The 22429-nt window shown below is 42.5% G+C and overlaps 1 protein-coding gene across 1 annotated transcript in view; it reads left to right on the top strand.

Moving 5' to 3' along the window:
• Positions 1–20378, top strand: part of LOC143806685 (transmembrane protein 272-like) — a 28434-nt gene extending 8056 nt beyond the window's left edge. The window contains exons 4-6 of the mRNA XM_077287485.1: positions 13663–13839; positions 14982–15136; positions 20250–20378. Coding sequence (XP_077143600.1) covers positions 13663–13839; positions 14982–15136; positions 20250–20276 — 359 coding nt within the window. The 3' untranslated portion in view covers positions 20277–20378. The remainder of the gene's footprint in view (positions 1–13662; positions 13840–14981; positions 15137–20249) is intronic.
• Positions 20379–22429: the final 2051 nt, after the last annotated feature.

Genomic DNA, 22429 nt, shown 5'->3' with positions numbered 1-22429 from the left:
ATTAGAGCCTGTTCTTCTGGGTGGGATTGTTTTGATTTTATGTATATTATGGATAATGGCAAGACAAATTCTTGAGTATGATTAATGAAAGAAATGAGTTCTAAACACAAGGCACACCCATGTTCAAAAGAAATATACATTAAGTATATATATAAGTTAGCAAAGAAAGACATTTACGGTAAGTTGAACTTTCTTGGGTCACTGCCTCATTGCTGTACGCAGGGCCGGACTGGCCATCGGGCAGTTCTGGCAAATGCCAGAAGGGCCGGTGGCAGTAGTGGGCCGCTCGAGTGTGCCGCTGTCGGCACACTCTCCCCGCTGTCGGCACACTCTCCCCGCTGTCGGCGCACTCTCCCCGCTGTCGGCGCACTCCCGGCCCCGCATTCAACTATACCGGCGTCATAGACGCCGGTACAGTTGAATGCAATGATGGAGGAGAGAGCGTCTGCTGACGCTTCCTCTCCCATCATTCCCCGCTCTGCCTGCCGCTGACACTGCAGGGGCGCGATGACGTCATATCATCGCGCACCTGCTGTGTGACCGGGCGGGCAGACTGCGACTGCTGAGACCAGAGCCAGAGCAGCGCGGGGCAGGAGGAAAGGTGAGTAGTGTTTTTTGTTTTTTTTTTATCAATGAGTGATGACTGGATTGTGGAGCTATTGGGGGGGGGGTGCTGCATTCCATTCTATGGGCCTCTGCTGCATTGTATTCTATGGGCCTGTGCTGCATTGTATTCTATGGGCCTGTGCTGCATTATATTCTATGGGCCTGTGCTGCATTCCATTCTATGGGACTCTGCTGCATTATATTCTATGGGGCTGGCTGCATTCCATTCTATGGGCCTCTGCTGCATTATATTCTATGGGGCTGGCTGCATTCCATTCTATGGGCCTCTGCTGCATTATATTCTATGGGGCTGGCTGCATTCCATTCTATGGGCCTCTGCTGCATTATATTCTATGGGCCTGTGCTGCATTCCATTCTATGGGCCTCTGCTGCATTATATTCTATGGGCCTGTGCTGCATTCCATTCTATGGGCCTCTGCTGCATTATATTCTATGGGCCTGTGCTGCATTCCATTCTATGGGCCTCTGCTGCATTATATTCTATGGGCCTGTGCTGCATTCCATTCTATGGGCCTCTGCTGCATTATATTCTATGGGCCTGTGCTGCATTCCATTCTATGGGCCTCTGCTGCATTATATTCTATGGGGCTTTTTTGCATTATATTCTATGGGGCTGTGCTGCATTCCATTCTATGGGCCTGTGCTGCATTATATTCTATGGGCCTGTGCTGCATTGTATTCTATGGGCCTGTGCTGCATTCCATTCTATGGGCCTGTGCTGCATTCCATTCTATGGGCCTCTGCTGCATTATATTCTATGGGGCTGGCTGCATTATATTCTATGGGGCTGGCTGCATTCCATTCTATGGGCCTGTGCTGCATTGTATTCTATGGGCCTGTGCTGCATTGTATTCTATGGGCCTGTGCTGCATTGTATTCTATGGGCCTGTGCTGCATTCCATTCTATGGGCCTGTGCTGCATTCCATTCTATGGGCCTGTGCTGCATTATATTCTATGGGCCTGTGCTGCATTGTATTCTATGGGCCTGTGATGCATTGTATTCTATGGGCCTGTGCTGCATTCCATTCTATGGGCCTGTGCTGCATTCCATTTTATGGGCCTGTGCTGCATTCCATTCTATGGGCCTGTGCTGCATTATATTCTATGGGCCTGTGCTGCATTATATTCTATGGGGCTGTGCTGCATTATATTCTATGGGGCTGTGCTGCATTATATTCTATGGGGCTGTGCTGCATTCCATTCTATGGGCCTGTGCTGCATTATATTCTATGGGGCTGTGCTGCATTATATTCTATGGGCCTGTGCTGCATTATATTCTATGGGGCTGTGCTGCATTATATTCTATGGGGCTGTGCTGCATTCCATTCTATGGGCCTGTGCTGCATTATATTCTATGGGCCTGTGCTGCATTATATTCTATGGGCCTGTGCTGCATTATATTCTATGGGGCTGTGCTGCATTACATTCTATGGGGCTGTGCTGCATTACATTCTATGGGGCTGTGCTGCATTATATTGTATGGGGGCTGTGCTGCATTACATTCTATGGGGCTGTGCTGCATTATATTGTATGGTGGCTGGCTGCATTACATTCTATGGTGGCTGGCTGCATTACATTCTATGGGGGCTGTGCTGCATTATATTGTATGGTAGCTGGCTGCATTAAATTCTATGGTGGCTGGCTGCATTACATTCTATGGGGGCTGTGCTGCATTACATTCTATGGGGGCTGTGCTGCATTACATTCTATGGGGGCTGTGCTGCATTACATTCTATGGGGGCTGTGCAGCATTACATTCTATGGGGCTGTGCTGTATTATAGTCTATGGGGGCTGGCTGTATTACATTCTATGGGGGCTGTGCTGTATTACATTCTGTGGTAGCTGTGCAGCATTACATTCTATGGGGCTGTGCTGTATTATAGTCTATGGGGGCTGGCTGTATTACATTCTATGGGGGCTGGCTGCATTACATTCTATGGGGCTGGCTGCATTCCATTCTATGGGCCTGTGCTGCATTATATTCTATGGGCCTGTGCTGCATTATATTCTATGGGCCTGTGCTGCATTATATTCTATGGGCCTGTGCTGCATTCCATTCTATGGGCTTGTGCTGCATTCCATTCTATGGGCCTGTGCTGCATTATATTCTATGGGCCTGTGCTGCATTGTATTCTATGGGCCTGTGCTGCATTATATTCTATGGGCTTGTGCTGCATTATATTCTATGGGCCTGTGCTGCATTATATTCTATGGGGCTGTGCTGCATTATATTCTATGGGGCTGTGCTGCATTCCATTCTATGGGCCTGTGCTGCATTGTATTCTATGGGCCTGTGCTGCATTGTATTCTATGGGCCTGTGCTGCATTGTATTCTATGGGCCTGTGCTGCATTCCATTCTATGGGCCTGTGCTGCATTCCATTCTATGGGCCTGTGCTGCATTATATTCTATGGGGCTGGCTGCATTATATTCTATGGGGCTGGCTGCATTCCATTCTATGGGCCTGTGCTGCATTATATTCTATGGGCCTGTGCTGCATTGTATTCTATGGGCCTGTGCTGCATTCCATTCTATGGGCCTGTGCTGCATTCCATTCTATGGGCCTCTGCTGCATTATATTCTATGGGGCTGGCTGCATTATATTCTATGGGGCTGGCTGCATTCCATTCTATGGGCCTGTGCTGCATTGTATTCTATGGGCCTGTGCTGCATTGTATTCTATGGGCCTGTGCTGCATTGTATTCTATGGGCCTGTGCTGCATTCCATTCTATGGGCCTGTGCTGCATTCCATTCTATGGGCCTGTGCTGCATTATATTCTATGGGCCTGTGCTGCATTGTATTCTATGGGCCTGTGATGCATTGTATTCTATGGGCCTGTGCTGCATTCCATTCTATGGGCCTGTGCTGCATTCCATTTTATGGGCCTGTGCTGCATTCCATTCTATGGGCCTGTGCTGCATTATATTCTATGGGCCTGTGCTGCATTATATTCTATGGGGCTGTGCTGCATTATATTCTATGGGGCTGTGCTGCATTATATTCTATGGGGCTGTGCTGCATTCCATTCTATGGGCCTGTGCTGCATTATATTCTATGGGCCTGTGCTGCATTATATTCTATGGGCCTGTGCTGCATTATATTCTATGGGGCTGTGCTGCATTATATTCTATGGGGCTGTGCTGCATTCCATTCTATGGGCCTGTGCTGCATTATATTCTATGGGCCTGTGCTGCATTATATTCTATGGGCCTGTGCTGCATTATATTCTATGGGGCTGTGCTGCATTACATTCTATGGGGCTGTGCTGCATTACATTCTATGGGGCTGTGCTGCATTATATTGTATGGGGGCTGTGCTGCATTACATTCTATGGGGCTGTGCTGCATTATATTGTATGGTGGCTGGCTGCATTACATTCTATGGTGGCTGGCTGCATTACATTCTATGGGGGCTGTGCTGCATTATATTGTATGGTAGCTGGCTGCATTAAATTCTATGGTGGCTGGCTGCATTACATTCTATGGGGGCTGTGCTGCATTACATTCTATGGGGGCTGTGCTGCATTACATTCTATGGGGGCTGTGCTGCATTACATTCTATGGGGGCTGTGCAGCATTACATTCTATGGGGCTGTGCTGTATTATAGTCTATGGGGGCTGGCTGTATTACATTCTATGGGGGCTGTGCTGTATTACATTCTGTGGTAGCTGTGCAGCATTACATTCTATGGGGCTGTGCTGTATTATAGTCTATGGGGGCTGGCTGTATTACATTCTATGGGGGCTGGCTGCATTACATTCTATGGGGCTGGCTGCATTCCATTCTATGGGCCTGTGCTGCATTATATTCTATGGGCCTGTGCTGCATTATATTCTATGGGCCTGTGCTGCATTATATTCTATGGGCCTGTGCTGCATTCCATTCTATGGGCTTGTGCTGCATTCCATTCTATGGGCCTGTGCTGCATTATATTCTATGGGCCTGTGCTGCATTGTATTCTATGGGCCTGTGCTGCATTATATTCTATGGGCTTGTGCTGCATTATATTCTATGGGCCTGTGCTGCATTATATTCTATGGGGCTGTGCTGCATTATATTCTATGGGGCTGTGCTGCATTCCATTCTATGGGCCTGTGCTGCATTGTATTCTATGGGCCTGTGCTGCATTGTATTCTATGGGCCTGTGCTGCATTGCATTCTATGGGCCTGTGCTGCATTCCATTCTATGGGCCTGTGCTGCATTCCATTCTATGGGCCTGTGCTGCATTATATTCTATGGGCCTGTGCTGCATTGTATTCTATGGGCCTGTGATGCATTGTATTCTATGGGCCTGTGCTGCATTCCATTCTATGGGCCTGTGCTGCATTCCATTTTATGGGCCTGTGCTGCATTCCATTCTATGGGCCTGTGCTGCATTATATTCTATGGGCCTGTGCTGCATTATATTCTATGGGGCTGTGCTGCATTATATTCTATGGGGCTGTGCTGCATTATATTCTATGGGGCTGTGCTTCATTCCATTCTATGGGCCTGTGCTGCATTATATTCTATGGGCCTGTGCTGCATTATATTCTATGGGGCTGTGCTGCATTATATTCTATGGGGCTGTGCTGCATTATATTCTATGGGCCTGTGCTGCATTATATTCTATGGGGCTGTGCTGCATTACATTCTATGGGGCTGTGCTGCATTACATTCTATGGGGCTGTGCTGCATTATATTGTATGGGGGCTGTGCTGCATTACATTCTATGGGGCTGTGCTGCATTATATTGTATGGTGGCTGGCTGCATTACATTCTATGGTGGCTGGCTGCATTACATTCTATGGGGGCTGTGCTGCATTATATTGTATGGTAGCTGGCTGCATTACATTCTATGGTGGCTGGCTGCATTACATTCTATGGGGGCTGTGCTGCATTACATTCTATGGGGGCTGTGCTGAATTACATTCTATGGGGGCTGGCTGTATTACATTCTATGGGGGCTGGCTGTATTACATTCTATGGGGCTGTGCTGCATTACATTCTATGGGGGCTGTGCTGCATTACATTCTATGGGGGCTGTGCAGCATTACATTCTATGGGGCTGTGCTGTATTATAGTCTATGGGGGCTGGCTGTATTACATTCTATGGGGGCTGTGCTGTATTACATTCTGTGGGGGCTGTGCAGCATTACATTCTATGGGGCTGTGCTGTATTATAGTCTATGGGGGCTGGCTGTATTACATTCTATGGGGGCTGGCTGCATTACATTCTATGGGGGCTGTGCTGCATTACATTCTATGGGGGCTGTGCTGCATTACATTCTATGGGGGCTGGCTGTATTACATTCTATGGGGGCTGGCTGTATTACATTCTATGGGGCTGTGCTGCATTACATTCTATGGGGGCTGTGCTGCATTACATTCTATGGGGGCTGTGCAGCATTACATTCTATGGGGGCTGTGCAGCATTACATTCTATGGGGCTGTGCTGTATTATAGTCTATGGGGGCTGGCTGTATTACATTCTATGGGGGCTGTGCTGTATTGCATTCTATGGGGGCTGAGCTGTAATGCTGGATACAGCTGTGATTATATGTTATATAGTCGTGTTACACTCCCCTCACTTCTTGTAGCCTACAAGTGTACAAAGATATTATACAGTCACCATGTGACAAGTGGGCCTGTGTGACTTCAAATGCCAGGGCTGAATTTTAGTCCCAGTCCGGCCCTGGCTGTACGGACGGGATCTTGCAATATTGAAAGAGCGGCTTTCACGTCCGTGTGGCAATGAGGCCGTGACCCAAGAAAGTTCGACTTAAATGTCTTTATTTGCTAACATACAAAATAAATCCAAACTTTATCATCCAGTTCGCAGCCGAAAAGTCTGTATTGGTCTATTGCCATTGACGACTGCACCACTGTATAACTCATGGGTGTGGTATGTCTTTGCTCTAATCTCTGAATCTGGTCTATGCTCAATTTCACACAGACAGGCATACACAGAGCCTTCAGCTCTGCTGCTTGCAAACCAACACTGACTCACCCAACCCTTACCTGAAAGTTTAAATGGGAATTGTGGACATGGGCCACTTCCAAGACCCGGACTGGAGGGAGAGATCCGTCCCACTACCTTCCTACAGATTTCTCCAAAAATAAAAGTCAATGTCAGGTTTTCCTAAATATGTCTCGGTCAAATAGCTTGACCAAATTCACACTCACTTTTGTGTTCTATCCACAGCTGTGGCTGTAATTACACCTCATCGAGTTCAGTATTTTTCTACTCACATCCTGGGGGAAATATAACGACCTTTGTATATGGTTCCCCTCACTGCCTCACAATATATATTAATAATTTATATAACCTAACAAAAAAGCTAAAGGGAATGAACAAAGGAGAAATCTAAATCAAATCATTATTTGTTAAAAACAGCATCTATCTATCAATTCTTTTAGGCACTTGCACACAGTTGTGGAAGAAATTTGGCAGGGAGTTTTTCCGAACATCGTGGAGAACTAACCACAGATCTTCTGTGAATGTCGCTTGCACAAATCCAAGTCTTTTCATGTAATCCCAGACAGACTGGATGATGTGAGATCAGGTCTCTGTGAGGTCCATATCATCACTTCCAGAACTTTATTTTTTTAAAGCTAATGATGGTTCTTAATGACATTGGCTGTATGTCCGGGGTCGTTGTCCTGCTGCAGAATATATTTGGTTCCAATTAGATGCTTCCCTGATGGTATCGCATGATGGATAAGTGTCTGCCTGTTTTTCTTCATCATTGAGGACATCAAGAAATGGGCAATGTTGAGAATGTTAAACACAGAGGTCAACCACAGAAACGTTGAAAGACACATCATGGTTACTTCCTTTGAAATGGGAAGATGTTAAGCAGTGCCATCACCTCAAAACTGGTAGCAACCAGTGCGACCCAGTTACACGGTTTTAATGTTCCAAGAAGCAGGAAAACAAACCCAAAACAAACAGCCAATGAAAAATAGAAAACAATTGCCATATTTTTTAGGAAGACATCAGCTATATGACAAAAATACAACTTTGTGAAGAAAATGCTCACCAGCATTTTATATTTTTTATCGGCCTGAAAAGTTGATACTAACAGACTGCAAATATTGGCATGATCGACAATCCCATCGCGGTCCCTGACAGTTGATGTTGCCACTAACGTCTAAACGTTGTGCGACAATATAAAACTTGAAGTTTACATGGACCAGTAAAAACTCCTGTGAACAGGTGATGAGCTACTGATAACTTGATGATCTTTGTGCACACAATGATCATATTACCTATCATTCTGTGTGCATAGGATTGTGGCCGAGGTGTCTAAACAGACCATTAATGACTCCCAATTGGCTTGCAAGTTGCCTGAGATTACAGGACACCCATTGCTGTCTTTCAATGGATTTATGTATTATAGGTAAAAAGTACCAATACATGGCATCTCAAGGTATTAACAGGGAGAAATTTCTCACTAGTCTTCTAGAATGACTCCACACTGTACATACCGATGTAAAAACAAATTGTTTTATGATGTGAAGCGAAAACCAGGGGTGTAACAATCGCGCAATGTGAGGATGATGATGTGACTGTAGACTTTTGGCTTAAGGCCGGACATTCCCTTTAAGCACTTTAAAGAATTACTTTCTATACTAAAGATATTAATCCATTCAACAGACTAATTTATGTACTTGAAAAAAACACCAGTAAATTCCCAGGTTGTGAAGAAAGTTTGAATTTAGACTTATTTTTTCATTTACCACCCCAAAAAGTATCCTCATTTAACATTCTCCAGCACTATTGGATCTTCCCACTCCCTCAGGATTTCAGATACAGATATCAAACCCTGTTGCTCGTTTAATACAAAATTAGGGCTCAGACTAAAACCTCACTGACTGATAATTGCAAGGAAACTACCACAGTTTGGGATGGAGCCAGTCTGAGCACTATAATTCCTGTGTACACCCATGAGAGTTCAGGTAATCCTCTGTAAACCTGAAGGTTCATTTTATTCACACCGTTTGTGATTGTCCCAATCTAAAAGGACAAAAGAGAGATTAGCACCGCTCACATGTTACACTCAAGAAACTACCTCAACTGGATACAATAGTAGGAATCTCTTCATTCTAGGTATGCGGGAATTAGCATTTTAGGTATGTGAGAATATCATTTCTCATTCAGGAACATTGTTGAGAATCTTCAAGGATCTAGGAAATGAAGAGAAGCTGAACAATAGGATATTCTAAAAAGATATTAGCAAATCTTGATTGATGTCTAATCTCCCCCCCCCCCCCCCCCCCCGTTTCTAAATCTCCAATATTGGGATACAAAGGACGTTACTTGTAATTTCGAAGTTATATTGGCTGCTAAATGATTGTTGGCACATTTGACACGCTAAACTTGTTAGACTTGTGTGTATAGAAGCCTCATTAATTATGTAAGTATTTCATGTAGATGGAAAGGAATGCATCGAGACAAATTAACATAGTGGCCATTCCATTAGGGATCATCTGGAGCAGTACTATATATATATATATATATATATATATATATATATATATATATTATACTGTATATGTATAAACTGAAACCACTGGTACATTTACATACATAACAATGGCATCTTAATTTAAACCAAAAGAAAAATAGGGGAGATTTACTATTGCTTGTGCGCTATGCAGGTGGTGCGGTGTATCCCTCCCTACTGCTTGTGTGCTATACAGGTGGTGGGGTGTATCCCTCCCTACTGCTTGTGCGCTATGCAGGTGGTGCAGTGTATCCCTCTCTACTGCTTGTGCGCTATGCAGGTGGTGCAGTGTATCCCTCCCTACTGCTTTTGCGCTATGCAGGTGGTGCGGTGTATCCCTCTCTACTGCTTGTGTGCTATGCAGGTGGTGCAGTGTATCCCTCCCTACTGCTTGTGCGCTATGCAGGTGGTGCGGTGTATCCCTCTCTACTGCTTGTGTGCTATGCAGGTGGTGCGGTGTATCCCTCTCTACTGCTTGTGCGCTATGCAGGTGGTGCAGTGTATCCCTCCCTACTGCTTGTGTGCTATGCAGGTGGTGCGGTGTATCCCTCTCTACTGCTTGTGCGCTATGCAGGTGGTGCGATGTATCCCTCCCTACTGCTTGTGCGCTATGCAGTTGGTGCAGTGTATCCCTCTCTACTGCTTTTGCGCTATGCAGGTGGTGCGGTGTATCCCTCTCTACTGCTTGTGTGCTATGCAGGTGGTGGGGTGTATCCCTCCCTACTGCTTGTGCACTATGCAGGTGGTGCAGTCTATCCCTCCCTACTGCTTGTGCGCTATGCAGGTGCTGCAGTGTATCCTTCCTTACTGCTTGTGCGCTATGCAGGTGGTGCAGTCTATCACTCAATACTGCTTGTGCGCTATGCAGGTGGTGCAGTGTATCCTTCCCTACTGCTTGTGCGCTATGCAGGTGGTGCAGTCTATCACTCAATACTGCTTGTGCGCTATGCAGGTGGTGCGGTGTATCCTTCCCTACTGCTTGTGCGCTACGCAGGTGGTGCAGTATATCCCCCCTGTTGCATCAGGTAAGTGCCTTGTTCTTCTCCTTAACATGTCAAAACTAGAATTCTCCTACAATAATGTGTCTTGTAAGGGTATGTGCACACAGCATTAAGACACTGGTGGAACCGCCAAGTTTTCCAAGGCGAGAACACTTCAGGAAAACTCTGGTGGTTATTCTTCCGAAGAGTATTTGCCAGCGTCTCTTTGGCAGCTACACTTTTTCTATAGTTTCCAAACGAAACCACCCAAAAACTGAACCAGTTCTGTTAACTGCTTCAAGGTTTCTTAACCCTGTAAGAGTTTGTTCAGGACTGTTATATAATTTTTTATTTGGGCCTAAAAACCAACAGACAGGTGCTAACAGAGGCAACTACCTGCTTATTCTACCCGGGGCTGGCTCAGAGCAGTCACCGGTAATTCAGCTGCTCCATGTCAACAGAGCAGCTCTTCTTCTCCTAGGCTGCTCTGTCAACAGTGCTTGGCTGCCAATGTCATGCTGATCGACAGCCAGCTCCCCGCAGTTAGGCCACAGAGATCCGGCTGTCAATCAGCATTGTGTTGGCAGTCATGCTCCATCAACATAGCAGAGTGGATGAGAAGCCGCTGCTCTGTCAACATAATGTCATCAGAAGCTGCTGAATTGTAGGCAAGAGCATTCTGTGACCGCTCTGTGGCGGCAGAGATCAACGCTGAGCACAACAGACAGGTAGTTAGTAATTACCTGCCTGTTAGTGCTTAGGGCCATGACTAAGAATAAGCAGACCCTTGGAAATTTGGGTTCTAGTACCCAACCCGAACTTTAATCCAATGTTCGGTTCAGGTGCCAGAACTTTACCCGAACTTGACCCAGATCCCGAACCCCATTGAAAGCAATGATGACCCAAATTCTTGAGCTAGACAATTCTCTTCAGGGAGAAGTCCATTTTCTGCCTTTACCATTGGCATTAACTGTCCAGATCGAACCCCAAACTTTTGAGTTCGGGTTCGCTAATCTTTATCTATGACCCATAATAACAAAAATATATTGTAGTGGATAACCCATTGAAGCTGTTAAAAGAAGTGACATAAGACAGAACATAGATGCACTGGCTCCCATCAGCCCATCAGCTCCCCGCAGCACGAGCATGGGGTGCCATGGCCGGCAAGAGCCTTCTGAAGACCTCCATGGCTAACATTTTGATCTTTCTGAAGCTCATCTGGGCTGGTCTTTAGAGGAGAATGTCATTTTAAGTGTATACTACAATACAGTACAGTAGTGTATAGAATTAAATGATCACTGGTTCAATTCCTTCAAGGAAAAGAACAAATAAAGTAAGAACAATTTGAATCCTTCTCCTTTAATCATTGTATTAAAAAAAATATTTAAATAATAAAAATAAAGATATTAAGTACATTCACATATATTAAATAAAAATATAAAAAGATAAATTTGTGCAATTAACGACATAAAGAGAGAAAGAAATCTAAACCTCAGAATTGCACATTTTTCCCACCGCGCAAATCTTACAAATTACAATAAATGGCAATCAAGGTATCAATAAATCTGTCAGCTGGCCACACGAAAACCAAGCCCTAACACAGGTCCATCAACAGAAAAGTGACAAAATTACTTGGCCCAGAAAAATGCAACACAAACCTTTTTTTTTTATTTTACACATTTTTAACCACTTTAATAATATTACACATGTTTGGCTAGTAATGTAAATCACACTCGCCTGGGAAATCAGGTTTCCCGCTCATTTTTACTGCACAATGAAGACCCCAAAAACAATGGTTGAATCACATTTTTTTTCACTATTTCATAACACTTCGATTTTTTTTCCAGATTTTCCATACATTGTATGGTAAAACGAATGGCGTCATTAAAAAAAAAACTACAACCCGTTCCATGAAAAACAAGCCATCATAAGGGTGTGTCAAGAGAAAAATAAAAGTGATGGCTCTGGGAAAAGGGGGGGGAAAAACGAAAACACAAAAAGAAAAATTGTGGGTTAATAAACAAAAAATAAAGAAAAAATAAACGTGTAAAAGAAGTTACTTTTTGTTCAAGTTTTTACTCACCGGATGCATACTTTAATGGAGGGCTATGGCATGTACTTCTCTGCAGCCATACGGTGTAATACCGTACGGTCATTGTACAAAAAAAAAGATACACCGTACAGTGGGTCACACTTATCAACACCTTCTAAATTTTTCGACACTTCAAACTCAGATTCGACAGTCTGAGTAATGTTTATCACAGTGGTAGATTCTGTATCATAAAACTGTCACATCTTTGCAATATATAGTCCAAGCCTCGTCTTTGTTGGTTTACACTGTCTGAAATTTGCTCCAACTTTTTGTTTTTTTATTCTTGCTAATTAGGCTCTACCCCTTTTCCAAATAGACACCACTACTTTTCAGCGAACTCATAACCCCCCCAACAGAGAAAGTGCAAGATGTCTAGTATTTACGAATAATTAAAAACTCTGAAAATTTCGCCAAAATTTTGTTGCAATCTTCTGTGCAATTTTATGCTTTTTCTAGGCGGTGGTTTGATTACTATAGGACCAATGGAGGCCAAAGGGACACTTTTTACAGATAATTTTCAAGTCTTGAATACTGAAAATTGATAAATACCCTGTGCTGCCTGTGCATTTTTTGGAAAGGATCATGATGACAAATTTTTTACATAAGCAGAACTAAAAAAAAAAAAAAAAAAGAAGCAATCTCAGTAGTTATTACTGTATTCACTGAGCAGTACCCAAATCTGCCATTCAGAGCTCAACCCATACTGTTGTTGTTGTTGCATGCCAGTAACATCAACTCCAGGGCCTCACTTTTCAGCTACATGCAAAAATGACTTTATTCTCGTTCACTTATTTGTATAGCAATAAACTGGGCTGATTTTTAATAAAAAAGATGCCGCCGTTGTACATAGTCTTGTACTGCTCGTATAAGACGGTGGTGGCCCACCGGAGGATTCTCCTCTTCTCCTGTGGGCCAGTCCGAGCCTTTATACTTGTATCTACACACAACCACACCCATGGCAACTTTATATTCATGCCTAGGAAAGTTCATAATTGCCATACAGTGTGGCCTCTTTACAAGGCCACATCCAGGGCATCAAGGTGCAGTTTTAGGCCATGCTTTCAGTATTTCATCAGCATTTTACATCAGTATTTGTAAGCCAAAACCAGGAGTGGAACAATTGGAGGAGAAGTATAATAGAAATATATGCACCACTTCTGCATTTATCACCCACTCCTGGTTTTGGCTACAAATACTGATGTAAAATACTGACCAAATACTGCTAGTGTGAATGTGGCCTAAAACCTTATAGAAACCCTTCCGGATGAGTGTAAGTTGTGGCTGCAAAGGGACGGATTCCATATTAATGTCTATGGATGTAGAATAGGAGGTCATGAAAACTCCTGTGGATGTAATGTGAACCTATTATGTCCATATAGTGGATATTTTTTAAGTATATTCCATTATGTAAATTGATGAATAAAATGATTAGCAATTAATATTTTTTTTCTAAATGAATGTTCCAACAGGTGTATTGTACAAGAATGAATGTCCTCTGAATCCCCTGATTCCAATTTACTTAATAGTGTCTGGAGCCAGTTACTTACTGACCATCCTACTGCTGCCATTAAAAAATTGTTGCCGCCAGTTATGTGCAGTATTGGAGGGGTTTCTATTAATATTTATCGTTTGTTGGTTAATTGCTGGTAAGTATCACAGCAATTTCACCCCGAGTGCTGATACTTATCATTTTGTGTCTTTCTCCTGTGAACAGTACAGCCTTTATAGGTAGGTAGTCTGGGTTTTGAGGCTTAGGGCGCCTATTTTAGATAATGTCAGTACTTCTGTTGTAGGTATACATATTCTGGTTTTAGATTAGACGCAGCTCAAATTGCAGTTGGTCATCATTTAGTCTGTAAATGTTAAAGCAAATGATAACAGATTTCACTCTACAAATTGCCAATAATAAGACCTGATAATGCTGATTTACTTATTATGCAAGTCCTGGTTGAAAATGGCTCTATAATCTGACAGTTCATCAATGTCCCTCCTCCCTGTGGACATCTCACACTGCTCAGTACAAGCCACAGCTGTCGGTCAGGCTTGGTGAGTGGAAACTGAATATATTTAAATTCATGAGCTCTCTCGTTCTATTGCTGGACTCATAAAATGCTTATTTTGGCATCAGAATTATGTAGTCATTCTAGTGTCTCATCAGGACTAAGAGATCTATTTAATCATGTATGCCATTTCCATAGTGGAATTTGGTGACACATCTGCTGAAGGTTGGAGGTGTGAAGACATCATTTGTAAAGCATGTTTCATTCTTACCAGTTTATACTTGTCATTCAGCCCAAAGAGTATTTGCAGTTTTAACATCTGCATGCAGGTGGGTTCAGGAGCATTAGAGGGGTTGTCAGGCTTTCACATTAGTAGGTGAGTGGTGCTGTCAGGGCGTAAGCACGATTACACTCAACATGATGACGACACATGCATGATACCTGTCGATTGTGTGCGCGTCGTAGCAGATAGGGAGTGTGAATATCTGATGACACGTATGATACCTGTAGATTATGTGCATGTCCTGGCAGGTAGGGAGTGTGAATATCTGATGACACATGTATGATACATGTAGATTATGTGCATGTCCTGGCAGGTAGAAAGTGTGAATATCTAAGGAAACATGCATGATACCTGTCGATTGTGCGCGCGTCCTGGCAGGTAGGAAGTGTGAATATCTGATGACACATGCTTGATACCTGTCGATTGTGCGCTCGTCCTGGAAGGTTGTAAGTGTGAATATCTGATTATTTCATCATAACCTTGGTTTTCCTCTTTTATATTGCAGGTAGCTTTTGGGTATTTTCCATTCATCTGGTATATCCCTTCCTTTGCAATACTGTCCTCTTTCAGTTTTCATTTGGCGTTCTGGTTTTCCAGTATATATACATTGTTATAGTCTCTGTTACATTGGTGCTTGTTATCTGTTTCGCTGGATTCAAGGTGAGTTATTTGCACTCATTTTTAAGGGGTTGCCCACTACTTTATAACATTCCCCCGTCTGTCCAAACAGCTCAAGGCAAGCATATTTGTCATTGCCTTTTACTATATTGCACGCGTACAAGCCGGAATACAGTTACCTTAAGGTGACTTTCCTTCCGTTCCGCCTTTCTTCCAGGCTTTGGATTTGGACAGGCGATCAACAACTCTTCCCACACTCTACTTGCAAAGGTGTGTGGTGATGATCCGACTAATTCCGGAGGGACTGATGGAACGGAAAGTCATTTTAGCTTTTATTCCCTTTCAACACATTGTGCAATCAATAATTAAAAATAATAAAGATACAGAGACCAAAAAATGAGATAAAACAAAAAAGTGGCCTATTTTTGCTACATAAGTATATAAAAGTCAAAAGGAAACCAAGTTTTGGTGTCACTGAGCCGTGAAATAACACGGTATAACACGGTACATCAGTAGCAAGGGCCGGGGTTAGGGCTCATTCAGACGCCAAAGGTTTAGTAGGCAAGTTCTATCTATGGTTTTCACAGACCAAGCTCATACCTATTGTATTTTATGTAGCTGTTCACCTGTCCTTGTTTTTTGGCATAATTCACAAAGACATCCACTTTGATCCGAGTTTTCGCTCAAACTCTCCAATGTAAGTCTATGAGTCAGTGAAAAAAAAAATACCGGGTGTATGACCTGGCTTTAGATTAGAAGCCGCACATTTAATGTTATAATGTAATGTGATAATTTATTCTACAAATCTTAAAGTAGAATATAACATTTCTCTATACGAACTGCCTACAATAAGAAAAAGATTCCTTAGACTTGATAAGGCTGGCGTACTTACTATGACAGTCCTGGTGAGAATGGCTCAATGGTCTGTTTTGAAAAAACTCATTCTCTTTCCTCCTCAGTGACCCTCCTCCCTGATGCTGCTGAGCTCACAAACTGCTCAGTCCAAGCTGCAGCTGTCAGACAGGCTGCATTAGCAGAGACTGAAGAAATGTCAATTCTTGAGCTCACTCATTCTATAGCTAGACTCATAAAATGATAATTTATGCAGTTATTCTAATGTTCGATGTCGTTGAGCAGTTAAATAAAGCTTGGGAACATCAGTAAGAATGTCCAATGTTTGGGCTCATTCAGACACCAGATTTTTTGCAGATGCGTTCCATCTGTGTGTCATGGGGATACCGTGACAAAGTGGAGTCAGACAATCACAGCGTCTGGAGACATATGCACCTGCAGTTGTTAGAACAGCTTTATTGTCCTATTAGCAGTTCTGACCTTCTTGGTTTCTTCAAGGGTCAAACTGCTTAGTTGAACTTCTGGAGTTCTCTGTCTTATTGTATCAGCTGTTCTGAGTTGGTTACTCCCTGCAGGTTTAATAATCCTCCTCCTTACCTCTTTCCTTGCCAGTGATAGCTTACCACTTCCTGGTTTGGAGTTGAAGGAGAGTTCAGAGTTAGGAGCATGTGGGTTAGAGTTGTTTTCAGGAGATTTCTGCGTGGATTTGGTTTGTGTATGTTTCTTCTTATCCTCTACCCATTTGGGTTGTCTCACCTACTCCTTCATTGGTTCCCACTCGGTCATGTTATGTGTGTAATTGTATTATTGTGGTTTTCTTCTATACCTGTTTGTTTTCCCCTGTCTAGTAGTAAGAAATAGGTTTGTGCTCAACTGATAGCAATAGATGGTGCTCTGAAGTAAGACGTCCTTCTCAACTAGACCTTTAACAGGACTCCTGTAACAGGGGTCTCTCACAAGGATCCTTGAGTTCCCGATTCACAGATTTACCTTGATAAAGGCCCGAATGGCTGAAACGTTGGCTTGTTGGCTTGTTTGTTCTTCTGTGAACACATGAAACTTTTTTTTACTAAATCTCATATATTTATTTGACTTGCTATTTTTGTGTGCCGAAGTCGTTTTTGGAGATGTTTTCCCCTGTCTGTCAGGTTTGTGTTATTCCATACACTTCTGTCCCATGCCTCCCTATGTGGGGCAGGAAACAGATAAGTGTTCATATAGGAGCATAGCGAGGTACGAGACCCTGGCATCCCCACCATCAGGGGTAATCTGGGGGACAGGGATAGTCTATGGTCCTCCTAGCTTGAGGGACAGGGTAGGAGCCCTTCTTCACTGGAAATCCTAGTACAATAACGTTACACTGTAACGGATAGAACTCGTACCTGTTATATTCTATGGAGCTGTTCACATGTCTTTGTTTTTGGCAGACTCCGAGGTCCTGCACTAAATCATGGAGACATGTCTGAGTCTCGGCTCAAACTATGAGTCTGTGAAAAAAAAAAAATCAGGCAGCTCTTGGATACCATCCATGTGCCGTTCCTTTTTTTCACGGACTGTTTGTTATGAAAAGCTTGAGAAAAGTTCACAATTTTTCTTTTTTCATCCAAGAAAAACTTGACACGCTGACCAAAGTCTGGTGACATTCTGATCAAAAACACTGGTGAAACTCAGACCATTTTTTTGCGTACGAGAAACATCACTGACGCCTGAATGTGCCCTTTCTCCGGCCAAAGTATCCTAACCTCCTCAGCCCTAAAGGGTGTGAATATCACTAGTTGCAATACCCCAAACGACCCAGTAGAGGGTGCAAGAGCTGTCAGATTCCGAATAAACAAATCATGGTGACTCACAGTGAAACAATATGGTAAAAAGACGATTAATTACAATTCAGCCTTTACCTTTATATCTAACCAGCGCTTATAAAAACAAACTATCAAATAAGGAAAAACACAACGAAGTTTTTAGCCCTAGTCACACATTTATTATTTCTGTACGTCCATCAATTAAGTCTTTTAAAACAAGCTTAATCCTCTTCTCGACAGGATCACACCATCAGTAAAGGGTGTGGTGGAAATCTCATACAGCAGCGAGGAGTCACTGCTGATCCTATTTTACAGAGGATATGTGGAAACGCTCTGAATACATTATAATAATCATACACTGCCTGAGTGCAGAGTATAAAACAGACATGTAATAGATTTAATAGATACGTAAACAAGTGCATTAAGAGTGACAACGTGATGTGGCGGCATTTCTGCTTTATTTTATATTCAGCAACATAGAAAATTACAATGAAAATTCACTGGAATATAAACATCACGTGTCGGCTGAAACGTATCATTGAAATTCTTCATGAACAAAACGGATGGAAAAAACTACATAGGCATAAAAATCGGAAGACAATAGGAAAGGAAAATCGTATTTTTTTCTCGATGATTTTGCATACGCACGTCTATTAAAAATCCATCTGATTTTAATCCGGAAAAGAATATTCTTTTCTCACTTGCCATCCGTGTGCAATCCGTTTTTTGTTACCCCACAGCTATTAATCATTTACATTTTCCTATGTTAGAGAATTGCAATATACCTGTAAAAATTAGATGGTTCCGATTTTTTTTTTCTCGCCCCCATCCGATTTTTTGGGTGAAATTGAAGCATGATGCAATTGTTTTTCAAAGATTGACCGTCACTTCCAAACAGAGACCAGGTGTGAACAGGTGCATAAGACTAGAAACCTCCATATATAACTAACAAATAAAGTAGGACTCTACGGCGCTATAGCATGCAAACATGAAATATATAAAATTGGAATTGCATTGCTGCACTAGAAAATAGAAAATGAAGATACTTAGGGCATAAATTGGCCAATTCATGTGTGCCCAGCAGCTACGACAAGACGATCTTCTTTGCTGTGGACCTCTGACCAAGCACTCCACCCATCAGCCATCAGCCTATGGCAGTTGTTTTAATTACAGCAGGATCCTATCTACCTATCTAAATGTAGGCGAGACACATTAGGTTAAGTCCCCAGTAAAGAAGATCGCCTAACCGTGGCTGTTGGGCATACATGAATTGGCCAATTTATGCGCTAAGTATCTTCATTATTTTTTTTCTATTTTCCAGTGCAGTAATGCAATTCCAATTTCATATATTTCATGTTTCCATGCCATAGTGTTACAGATTGCTACTTTATTTGTTAGACAGATTCGGTCAGTGAAAAAAATGGGTCATTGGCACTGCCCTCAGTGAATAACATTTTACCGAGTGCTATCCGATAAAAAAAAATCGGATAGCACTCGTCCAATTTATTCTGCTGTGTGCGCAAGTTCTAAAGCTTCTGCACACACAGAGTTTTTTGAGGAGTCTTTCCATTCTAAAAGATGCCTGAAAAATCACTTGAAAAAACCCTACCTACGGTATTAATGAATCTAGTAAAACCACATTGCTGTTCATATGTTCAGCCTTTTGAGTGTTTTTCCTTCGCTTCAGTTTTTTTTTTTTTTTTTTTTCAAACGCCTGGCCGGAGAAAAGAAACGTCCTTTCTCTAAAGCGGCTCCAAACTAGGTACTGCCCAATCAAAAGGCTGCAAAAACACCACGGAACAAAACTTTCTAAAAACTTTGCAAAGAAGAAGAATTTTTGGAAGCAGTTTCCACTTAAAAATTCATCCTTTTTGACCATCCTTAAAAAACTCTGTGTGCACATACTCGTTCCATTTTGTACGTCAGCCTTAATGAGGAGAGTGCAAGAATACGAAGCATCGAATTCGTTAAGAGTCGCACACAACTTAATCAATTCGGCGCATCTTATCAGTAGCGTCTGCCTCGCCGCCAGAAATTCTACTCTGGCCGGTAAACTCATCAAAAGTGGCGCAACTTATGAAAGAAATGTACTCCATGACTGGAGAATATGTCTTGCGGTGGCACACTGCAGCTGAAAAGTCCACTAAGTCATTAATGAATTTGGCACATTGCACTATTTATAAAACGCCGGCCTTGATACAATCGAGTCCCGTACATTCCCTTACGCAGTAGGTTCCGATACTTTACTATGACACTTACTACTTACAGTAATCTCGAAAGTAATGATTACAAGGATACGTACAGTAGTTTTATTTATATAGAAAGATTTAGGCAACATAAACTGTGATCCGCGCGATTTGTGTTACCAGATGAAAAGGGAGACTGGACCAAAGACTTTCTCAATGACCAGCAATATCAAATACTCGGCTCTTCGATGCTGAGTGATGAATTTACTGTATGTGATGTAATCAGTAATCGGGCTGTTTTTGCATTATTTGCAGAGCCTTACTAAAGCCTCTCTCATCTGAGCACAAAAGAAAGAAGAAACTGGAATACGTGTCATCTCATCCTTCTGCAGAAAGAATGTTTCATGGAGATACAATCTGTAATAAATTCATAAATCACTATAACGCAATGGGGCTTTCCTGGTCATTATGTGCTTCGAACGTGAATTCCCCTTCTTTTTTTTTTTTTTTACTAATTTTTTTACAGATAGGATACAAATTATTTGATGTGTTAGGACGTGTGCACACAACACCTTTGCTCCCTCCAGCCAAGTTTTTCTAGGCAAAGTCACTTTGACAAAACTCTATTTTCCTGAGCGTCTTTCCTGGGTTTTTTTGTGGATTTTCTGCCATTGCTGTTTTTTCTGTATTTTACACTATATAGTAGCGAAGAATCAACATGTAACTTCTTTATAATCGCTTCACATTTTCCGATACCTGAAGCCAACAAGAGATGTAACAAAAGATGGAACACGAGCGCAGAAAGTCACTTTGATATGTTCATTTTTAGAGACGTTTTTTCTAAGCGAGTTCCACCTGAAAGACATTGTGTGCACATGTACTTATTCACAGTAACACTTTAGATAAAGACACGACACTTTTTGTGCTTTCACAATTTTAAGACAATTCCTACCATGTACATTCGATATTATTTATATAGCACCAATACCTTCCTCTGCCTCGTCCATAAATTAATAAGCCCAGAAAATTAAATGTACATTGATGATGTCACGAAATGACTGTCCTAGCGTGACATGACCCGACGAGTGGACGGTCACAAAACGGCGAAAAACAAAAGGGTACACAGGGGACACTTTAACAACGGTGGGCCCTGTCGGTAGGGAATGGGAAATGGACACCTCTTGCACTCACCTGAGGATGTGCCCTGCCCTTACTAGCGTCCCTATATGGGTTCTTTCACCCTCATCGCCGAGCAGGAAAGCTAATCCGTTACTTGCCCTGCTCCTATCCCTAAGTAGGGAATTGGCAAGTGAGAACACTGGTCCCACCGCTGCACTAATACAACACAGGGGAAATTACTGACACCAAAGGGGCAAAGCAACAATAAACTCCACACTTAGCTTTCTCTGCTGCAATGCACCGCACAGCAGAGTAAGGCACCAGATATCAGTATTCAGCTGAAGAACCACTGTACCAGCAACCTCCAGTCTTCAGCACGGTTGGTATCTAAAAGGACCTGTATAGCCAACAGTCAGCTAATGAATCAGGTGACCTTTTGAAGGAAGGTGGGAATGGTCACCACCTGCATCAGCAAACAAGGCAGCAAAGTAATTACACCAGCGGCCACCGGGGGAAAAACTGCATTAACCCCCCCTTGAAACCTTTATCAATTTTATTTGCCATGAGTAGAATGATATTTCTTCAGGAAGTATTGTAATAATATGAAGGCATCCAGGATATGTTGAGTCATCACAAGTTCATCTAAACCTGTAATAGCCGAGGATCTGAAAATCTAAAGGTAATGGGTAGGGGCTAATTATAAATAAAGCCCCCATGTATTTTAGAATTTTAGACAGCTGTTGGCCAATCATTCACCCGGCAGCTATCTCACCCAACTTTGCCATAAACAGGAACACTCGCTCAGCCAAATGCTCCTGCGTTCTCCATGAGAAAGCTGCTGACAGTCATCTCTGGCGGTGGCTTTTATCTATGACAACAAAAGGATCTGCAGTCCTAAATTGGACACAACAGATATTTTTCTCTCTTCATATGCCGGGGGAAAGAAATCAGGGGCCACCACACATATTAGCATGTTGGACTAACTCATTGATATCGACAGGTTTGGTCGACGTTAGTCTTATCTGTATGGGGGCCTTAAGGCAGAGCAGTGCAGCACCATCTGAAGGGGTATTCCTATGTCCAAGATCCTATCCCAATATGTAGTAGGTGTAATAATATTAGCAAATACCTTCAATTAGAAGTGTACTATAGTTCTTCTCATTAGCTATGTTGCTTAAATCATGTGCAGGGCATTGCAGTAGCTTAGGTAATTAGGTCACTAATATTATCAGTTAGTTGATAGTGATTGTAACCATGGATTTCTAAGCTAGTACAATGACCTGCACATGGGGTAAGTGACACAGCTAATCAAAAGAACTATACTGAATGTGCTAATATTATTACTATTACACCTACTACATGTTGGGATAGGATCT

Source organism: Ranitomeya variabilis, chromosome 2 (assembly GCF_051348905.1).
Source record: "Ranitomeya variabilis isolate aRanVar5 chromosome 2, aRanVar5.hap1, whole genome shotgun sequence".
NCBI lineage: Eukaryota > Metazoa > Chordata > Amphibia > Anura > Dendrobatidae > Ranitomeya > Ranitomeya variabilis.
Note: the sequence above shows the minus strand (reverse complement) of the source record. Positions and strands in the feature narration are given on the sequence as shown.